Genomic DNA, 10,201 nt, shown 5'->3' on the forward strand with positions numbered 1-10,201 from the left:
TATTTTGCTATGGGTGCGGAGAGAAAAACACCTACAAACCGCAGTGTTCCAAATGTGCCGCCCGAAAATTATATAAGCCAAAAAACTAGGTAGTTCCTTAAATCCAGAGCCTTCTTCTCTTTCACAATCACCACCTAAAGTGATAAATAACACTCATAACTTAAATAGCTCGGATTTAAATACTAAAGTAACCATACTTCAGCGGCCACGCACTGATATTCTCATTGATAATGTTAATAACCCGGACAGACTAATTTCACCAGTATTGCCATACCACAAAAAGTGAGAGTATTATCAAGAAAGGAGAAAAACGATATTTGATGCCTCTGCTTTAACTATCGTTCCCAAAAAAACTGTTAAGCGATCCACAGCGAGGTTAAGACAATACTATAAATACAGAAAATTTACTTCTAAATTCTATTTATCTTCCATAATAAACAATCCAACTGATCGTAGATATTATGCTTCGGTCAGATTTTTGACATTTTCCGAATTAGGATTGTTAGACTCAGGAGCTAACGTATCCTGTATTGGGTCGGAATTAGCCAATATCGACTTCAGCAGCTATAAAGAATTTCATCCTTTGAAGTCCTTCGTCAAAACTGCAGACGGAGTAACGCAAAGAGTTAAGGGATACTTAAACATAGATATGCAATTTAAAAATCAAATTCAGAGAATGAAAATTCTCATAATTCCTTCAATAAGTCAAAGACTCTTTCTTGGACTTGATTTTTGGACCAAGTTTAGTTTAGCGCCTGATTTGTTCGGCAATGTTATTCTTTCCTCTTCCACAGACGTGGAAAAATGTACGATGGAACTATCCAAAGTACACATTGACCACAATAGTCAAGAATATCCTCTTACTCCGTTACAGCGTCAGCAGTTAGAGACCGTGATACAAATGTTTCCGAACTCAGACCAACAAGGACTTGGTAGGACCGAGTTAATAAAGCACAAGATTGATGTTGATGGTGCTACCCCAGTCAAGCAGAGGTATTACCCGGTGTCCCCAGCCGTAGAACGGCTAATGTATCAGGAGGTGGACCGGATGTTATCTCTGGGGGTTATAGAGCCATCATCATCATCTTGGAGCTCGCCAATGCGTTTGGTTTTGAAACCCAATAAGGTTCGTCTCTGCCTTGATGCCCGAAGGCTAAACCAGGTCACCAAGAAAGACGCCTACCCTTTACCCAGTATTGAGGGCATCTTTTCGAGGCTTCCGAAAGCTCAAATAATTACAAAACTGGATTTGAAAGACGCATACTGGCAGATTGGCCTGACCGAGGAATCAAAAGCATTGACGGCTTTTACGATTCCCGGCAGACCTCTCTACCAGTTTGTTGTAATGCCTTTCGGGCTTTGTAATGCCCCCGCTACCATGTGCCGCCTCGTTGATGAGCTTATACCCCCGGACCTAAGAAATTGCGTATTTGGGTATCTTGATGACCTCATTGTGGTTTCAGAAGACTTTCCTACACACATTACCGTTTTGGTGAGATTGGCTGAACAGCTAAGAAAAGCCAATCTAACCCTTAACATTGCCAAATCTAACTTCTGCGTAACCGAGGCCAAATATCTAGGTTACATTATTGGAAATGGTGGTATCAAAACTGATCCCCAAAAAGTCGAATCCATTTTGAATTGGCCCGTACCGAAAAATATTAAACAGGTACGAGGATTCTTAGGCCTAGCGGGTTGGTACCGCAGGTTTGTGGCCAACTTTTCAAGTGTTGTCTTTCCTATCACGGAAGTTTTATCAACTAAAAGAAAATTTAAGTGGACGGACGAAGCCCAAAGAGCTTTCGACCACCTCAAGAAATTGCTTACCAGTGCCCCAATTTTATCCAATCCGGATTTTTCCAAAAAATTTTCACTGCATTGTGATGCCAGTGATTTTGGCATTGGGGCCGTACTGGTGCAGATTGATGAAGAAGGCAACGAGAAACCTATTGCGTTCATGTCTCGAAAATTGACGTCGGCACAACGAAATTACAGTGTGACCGAACGTGAATGTTTGGCAGCTGTTGAAGCCATCCAAAAGTTCCGTTGTTATCTTGAACTTCAAGAGTTCGAGGTAGTGACGGACCATTCTTCTTTAATGTGGTTAATGAAACAACCAAACTTGACAGGACGCTTGGCACGATGGGTCTTTAAATTGCAAGGATTTCAATTTAGCATTAAACACAGAAAAGGCAAAGACCACATCGTGCCAGACGCACTCTCTCGTATCCCGGAAATGTCAGCTATTGATTCAACAAAGCCTTGTTTGGGTTAGAAATGGTCACCCATGGTAGCTCCTATAAGCTGCTCAGGAATTTAGACGGTCTAAACGAACCAACTATCAAACTTAGTCGTGAAGATGAAATGCAAGTTATGAGAGCCAAGTTAAAAGACCATATTGCTCAAGCTTACGAGAATAATGCCAAACAATATAACTTAAGGTCTAGACAAATAACTTATAAAGTAGGCGACGAAATTTTTAGAAGGAACTTTGCCCAAAGTTCACAAATAAAGAAATTCAACGCCAAATTAGCCCCCCTATATATTAAAGCCAAAGTTAAGGAGAAGGTTGGTAGTCATTATTATGTCCTACAGGATCTAGATAGCAACAACATTGGAACATATCACGCCAAAGATATGCGACCATAACCCGTATATCTCCTCATAATACTTTACCATATGTTGGTAGTATTATGCGGTTTGTAATGATTTTTTATGCTTTAATTTAATAAAAAAAAAAATAATAATAAAAACAATCTGTTTTTTTAAATCTTAAAAATTCTAACAGAATTATATTTTGTCTTGTACTGTACACACAAACTCTTATGACGAGTCGATAACAAACAAGCCATAGTGATTACTACCCTAATCAACACATCACTCACAACAGAGATAGCTTGGTCATAGGCTTCAATTCTACTGCGCTGACTTTCAACATTCTTTTCTTTTTTTCAACCATCCCACAGTGAAGACAGCAATAGAAATCATTATACACATCGTAAATCTTATTCGAGGAAAATATATATTTCATTAAAAAAAAACTAAATTAAATCATTTGTCTAAAAATTAAACTAAAAGTTTGCCAGGTAATAATAATAATTTTTCTGTGAAAATCGTGCAAATAGTGACAAAATCGTGTCTTTCCACATTTCTCTTTACGCATATAGAATTGGTAACCTCATTATCAACACGCGTGGTACCTTACCTCAAGTACAGTTCTTATTAATTTGGAACCTTCAACACCGCAAATCTCTTTAAAAAGCGCATTATTATTAAAAGCGTGCAGATCAAAGTGTTTTCTGTTGGTTGGTTTCCCGGAACCATCTGGTTCTTCCACGAGACTAGTAGAGAAACATAGGAGTTACACTTGTATCATCTTCTCCCAGGGAACTAACGTCAAAATCCCATAGAAATTCGTTGTTTAAAAATTGTGATTGCCCAGTTAATACAAGCTGAAGAATTTTCCACTGTAACTCCTACGAAACAGTATACCGCACGCACATGTCTCCAGTGTCGCTGCAGAAATTACAACAAAAACACACTAAATCTGACATTATAATTGGCACGCTAGACACAACACCGTATTGCTTTTATATTCCTCTGTGACTGTACTAATGAGAAGCTCCGAAACATACCATCAATAAGTATTCAACAAAGTATTCTATCTAAAGCATGAACATCGGCAACCATCTATGCAAGAACTTCCACATCATCTTGACTATACTTCCTACATCTAGATCAATCAGCCCAAAGTTCCCAAAACCTTCAGTAGCGTGAAATTCCGGTCGCAATACTAGTCGAACTATTTGGATGCTGTACAATAATTGCCATCCAACACCCCAAACATATTTGGAACTTTCTGCAAAGTACTGGTAGTCACACGCTTCAGCTGGAAACCACATAATCAGATCCTAATTATCATCTCATACTTCAAAAATCGATAAACACCCGTATGCCGTGGAATGTAATATTTTATTAGACTGCAGCTTTACCTTAATGGATAAATCTTCATTGCTCCGAATTACTCTAATTTTAAAGGTTCTTAAGTAACATCATAATTAAGTTTTAAGTAATAATCAGCACTGCAAAGCAACCTCTAATTTAAACTTAATCATCTCCTAGCGCCAGCAGCGGACGAGGCCTCATCTAGCAGCGGCAGCATTCAAATGTAAGTGGTGAGTTTCACATATTGTCATTCATATCAATTATTGCTTTGCATTGTTTTTGTTTTAATAATTTGTAAATTGGTGACGTAGTAACTAAGGAGAGTGATCATGAATAGAATAACTGGTTTGAGTGGCCTAATATTTGATTGATTTGTTTTGTTTTTGTCTACCTTCCTCATTCATTTCCTTTTTTATTCATGGTTGCTCACCTAAAAGTACGGAGCGCTACACAAATTGAGTAGTATACTAGACTAACTTAAACAGTTTAATATGAAAGCGTATTTTTTCCCACGAGTTATTCGTTTTATAAGTATCTACAAATATTCTTTCTATACCTGAAGTTTAGGGTTATACTTTGTATTATTTTTTTTATTAAATATTGATATTGTTGAAATACATCTGGAATTCAAAATGAATCTGTAAGCTCATTCTTTGTTCATACCGGGTGTGATCCGCTAATAACTTGAGGTAGTATTTTAGGGACTTCAGCGAAACCTATAAAGTTGCATGGCTGAAGTAAATGGTTGGGAGGGCGAAGAGCAACGTCTCCACAACATCAGGAGATTCTCATAGAGTAGTGATTGACATTTGTTTACGTTGCCGTACATTTTATCTCCAGGGGTATTTCACTAGTCACCAGAAATGTAGGAGATAAATTTTGCATTTGATTGTTCGTTTTTTTTTATTCTTTTTTCGCTGACCACAGTTTTTTGAGGGAGTCTATAAATTTATTTATGTCTGACCATTTGTTTGCATCAGAGTGTGGGAGAACAAGAATCCCCCGCAAACCGACTAGGCTAGCGTTTTTGATGGCTCCCGCTCGTTCCCCTACTCTGATGATTGTCGATCTGGACGATTAAAATTGGTTAACTGAAATGGTTCATTACAACAATCCATGCAATTTATATGATGATATCGAGTTCCGTATCGAAATTAGATGCAGAAGCATCCAAGTCTCACGAAATACAAGGGTCAGCTTTGTCAAATCAATCACATGTCCATATGAGAGCACATATATCGTCAGCTAAAGAATCTACAGTCTCGTTTCTTACGTCGTTTGCTAAGCAAACTTTGACACACAATCCATGCAATTTATATGATGATGTCGAGTTCCGTATCGAAATTAGATGCAGAAGCATCCAAGTCTCACGAAATACAAGGGTCAGCTTTGTCAAATCAATTACATGTCCATATGAGAGCAAATATATCGTGACCTATAGAATCTACAGTCTCGTTTCTTACGTCGTTTGTTAAGCAAACTTTGACACACAATCCATGCAATTTATATGATGATATCGAGTTCCGTATCGAAATTAGATGCAGAAGCATCCAAGTCTCACGAAATACAAGGGTCAGCTTTGTCAAATCAATCACATGTCCATATGAGAGCAAATATATCGTGACTTATAGAATCTACAGTCTCGTTCCTTACGTCGTTTGTTAAGCAAAATTTGACACACAATCCATGCAATTTATATGATGATGTCGAGTTCCGCATCGAAATTAGATGCAGAAGCATCCAAGTCTTACGAAATACAAGGGTCAGCTTTGTCAAATCAATCACATGTCCATCTGAGAGCAAGTATATCGTGACCTATAGAATCTACAGTCTAGTTTCTTGCGTCGTTTGTTAAGCAAACTTTGACACACAATCCATGCAATTTATATGATGATATCGAGTTCCGTATCGAAATTAGATGCAGAAGCATTCAAGTCTCACGAAATACAAGGGTCAGCTTTGTCAAATCAATCACATGTCCATATGAGAGCAAATATATCGTCAGCTAAAGAATCTACAGTCTCGTTTCTTACGTCGTTTGTTAAGCAAACTTTGAAACACAATCCATGCAATTTATATGATGATATCGAGTTCCGTATCGAAATTAGATGCAGAAGCATCCAAGTCTCACGAAATACAAGGGTCAGCTTTGTCAAATCAATCACATGTCCATATGAGAGCAAATATATCGTCAGCTAAAGAATCTACAGTCTCGTTTCTTACGTCGTTAGTAAAGCAAACTTTGACACACAATCCATGCAACTTATATGATGATATCGAATTCCGTATCGAAATTAGATGCAGAAGCATCCAAGTCTAACGAAATACAAGGGTCAGCTTTGTCAAATCAATCACATGTCCATATGAGAGCAAATATATCGTCAGCTAAAGAATCTACAGTCTCGTTTCTTACGTCGTTTGTTAAGCAAACTTTGACACACAATCCATGCAATTTATATGATGATGTCGAGTTCCGTATCGAAATTAGATGCAGAAGCATCCAAGTCTCACGAAATACAGGGGTCAGCTTTGTCAAATCAATCACATGTCCATATGAGAGCAAATATATCGTGACCTATAGAATCTACAGTCTCGTTTCTTACGTCGTGTGTTAAGCAAACTTTGACACACAATCCATGCAATTTATATGATGATATCGTGTTCCGTATCGAAATTATATGCAGAAGCATCCAAGTCTTACGAAATACAAGGGTCAGCTTTGTCAAATCAATCACAGGTCCATATGCGAGCAAATATATCGTGACCTATAGAATCTACAGTCTCGTTTCTTACGTCGTTTGTTAAGCAAACTTTGACACACAATCCATGCAATTTATATGATGATATCGTGTTCCGTATCGAAATTAGATGCAGAAGCATCCAAGTCTTACGAAATACAAGGGTCAGCTTTGCCAAATCAAACACATGTCCATATGAGAGCAAATATATCGTCAGCTAAAGAATTTTCAGTCTCGTTTCTTACGTCGTTTGTTAAGCAAACTTTGACACACAATCCATGCAATTTATATGATGATATCGAGTTCCGTATCGAAATTAGATGCAGAAGCATCCAAGTCTCACGAAATACAAGGGTCAGCATTGTCAAATCAATCACATGTCCATATGAGAGCAAATATATCGTGACCTATAGAATCTACAGTCTCGTTTCTTACGTCGTTTGTTAAGCAAACTTTGACACACAATCCATGCAATTTATGTGATGATATCGAGTTCCGTATCGAAATTAGATGCAGAAGCATCCAAGTCTTACGAAATACAAGGGTCAGCTTTGTCAAATCAATCACATGTCCATATGAGAGCAAATATATCGTCAGCTAAAGAATCTACAGTCTCGTTTCTTACGTCGTTTGTTAAGCAAATTTTGACACACAATCCATGCAATTTATATGATGATATCGAGTTCCGTATCGAAATTAGATGCAGAAGCATCCAATTTATATGATGCTATCGTGTTCCGTATCGAAATTAGATGCAGAAGCATCCAAGTCTCACGAAATACAAGGGTCAGCTTTGTCAAATCAAACACATGTCCATATGAGAGCAAATATATCGTCACCTATAGAATCTACAGTCTCGTTTCTTACGACGTTTGTTAAGCAAACTTTGACACACAATCCATGCAATTTATATGATGATATCGAGTTCCGTATCGAAATTAGATGCAGAAGCATCCAAGTCTCACGAAATACAAGGGTCAGCTTTGTCAAATCAATCACATGTCCATATGAGAGCAAATATATCGTCAGCTAAAGAATCTACAGTCTCGTTTCTTACTTCGTTTGTTAAGCAAACTTTGACACACAATCCATGCAATTTATATGATGATATCGAGTTCCGTTTCGAAGACAGATGCAGAAGCATCCAAGTCTCACGAAATACAGGGGTCAGCTTTGTCAAATCAAACACATGTCCATATGAGAGCAAATATATCGTGACCTATAGAATCTACAGTCTCGTTTCTTACTTCGTTTGTTAAGCAAACTTTGACACACAATCCATGCAATTTATATGATGATATCGAGTTCCGTATCGAAATTAGATGCAGAAGCATCCAAGTCTCCCGAAATACAAGGGTCAGCATTGTCAAATCAATCACATGTCCATATGAGAGCAAATATATCATGACCTATAGAATCCACAGTCTCGTTCCTTACGCCGTTTGTTAAGCAAACTTTGACACACAATCCATGAAATTTATATGATGATATCGTGTTCCGTATCGAAATTAGATGCAGAAGCATCCAAGTCTTACGAAATAAAAGGGTCAGCTTTGTCAAATCAATCACATGTCAATATGAGAGCAAATATATCGTCAGCTATAGAATCTACAGTCTCGTTCCTTACGTCGTTTGTTAAGCAAACTTTGACACACAATCCATGCAATTTATATGATGATGTCGAGTTCCGTTTCGAAGATAGATGCAGATGCATCCAAGTCTTACGAAATACAAGGGTCAGCTTTGTCAAATCAATCACATGTCCATATGAGAGCAAATATATCGTCAGCTAAAGAATCTACAGTCTCGTTTCTTACGTCGTTTGTTAAGCAAACTTTGACACACAATCCATGCAATTTATATGATGATATCGAGTTCCGTATCGAAATTAGATGCAGAAGCATCCAAGTCTCACGAAATACAAGGGTCAGCTTTGTCAAATCAATCACATGTCCATATAAGAGCAAATATATCGTCAGCTAAAGAATCTACAGTCTCGTTTCTTACGTCGTTTGTTAAGCAAACTTTGACACACAATCCATGCAATTTATATGATGATATCGAGTTCCGTATCGAAATTAGATGCAGAAGCATCCAAGTCTCACGAAATACAAGGGTCAGCTTTGTCAAATCAATCACATGTCCATATGAGAGCAAATATATCGTCAGCTAAAGAATCTACAGTCTCGTTTCTTACGTCGTTTGTTAAGCAAACTTTGACACACAATCCATGCAATTTATATGATGATATCGAGTTCCGTATCGAAATTAGATGCAGAAGCATCCAAGTCTTACGAAATACAAGGGTCAGCTTTGTCAAATCAATCACATGTCCATATGGGAGCAAGTATATCGTCAGCTAAAGAATCTACAGTATCGTTTCTTACGTCGTTTGTAAAGCAAACTTTGACACACAATCCATGCAATTTATATGATGATATCGTGTTCCGTATCGAAATTAGATGCAGAAGCATCCAAGTCTCACGAAATACAAGGGTCAGCTTTGTCAAATCAATCGCATGTCCATATGAGAGCAAATATATCGTGACCTATAGAATCTACAGTGTCGTTTCTTACGTCGTTTGTTAAGCAAACTTTGACACACAATCCATGCAATTTATATGATGATATCGAGTTCCGTATCGAAATTAGATGCAGAAGCATCCAAGTCTTACGAAATACAAGGGTCAGCTTTGTCAAATCAATCGCATGTCCATATGAGAGCAAATATATCGTGACCTATAGAATCTACAGTGTCGTTTCTTACGTCGTTTGTTAAGCAAACTTTGACACACAATCCATGCAATTTATATGATGATATCGTGTTCCGTATCGAAATTAGATGCAGAAGCATCCAAGTCTTACGAAATACAAGGGTCAGCTTTGTCAAATCAAACACATGTCCATATGAGAGCAAATATATCGTCAGCTAAAGAATCTACAGTCTCGTTTCTTACGTCGTTTGTTAAGCAAACTTTGACACACAATCCATGCAATTTATATGATGATATCGAGTTCCGTATCGAAATTAGATGCAGAAGCATCCAAGTCTCACGAAATACAAGGGTCAGCATTGTCAAATCAACCACATGTCCATATGAGAGCAAATATATCGTGACCTATGGAATCTACAGTCTCGTTTCTTACGTCGTTTGTTAAGCAAACTTTGACACACAATCCATGCAATTTATATGATGATATCGAGTTCCGTATCGAAACTAGATGCAGAAGCATCCAAGTCTTACGAAATACAAGGGTCAGCTTTGTCAAATCAATCACATGTCCATATGAGAGCAAATATATCGTCAGCTAAAGAATCTACAGTCTCGTTTCTTACGTCGTTTGTTAAGCAAACTTTGACACACAATCCATGCAATTTATATGATGATATCGAGTTCCGTATCGAAATTAGATGCAGAAGCATCCAAGTCTTACGAAATACAAGGGTCAGCTTTGTCAAATCAATCACATGTCCATATGAGAGCAAATATATCGTCAGCTAAAGAATCTACAGTCTC

The 10,201-nt window shown here is 37.7% G+C and overlaps 1 protein-coding gene across 1 annotated transcript; it reads left to right on the forward strand.

Annotated features, from left to right (window-relative positions):
* Positions 1 to 2,277: 2,277 nt before the first annotated feature.
* Positions 2,278 to 2,649, forward strand: LOC141396314 (uncharacterized). The gene has a single exon (XM_073971691.1). It carries the CDS (start codon positions 2,278 to 2,280, stop codon positions 2,647 to 2,649), a length of 372 nt encoding a protein of 123 aa, XP_073827792.1.
* Positions 2,650 to 10,201: the final 7,552 nt, after the last annotated feature.

This window comes from Musca autumnalis, unplaced genomic scaffold (genome assembly GCF_047663935.1).
Source record: "Musca autumnalis isolate F117 unplaced genomic scaffold, ASM4766393v1 scaffold_226, whole genome shotgun sequence".
NCBI lineage: Eukaryota > Metazoa > Arthropoda > Insecta > Diptera > Muscidae > Musca > Musca autumnalis.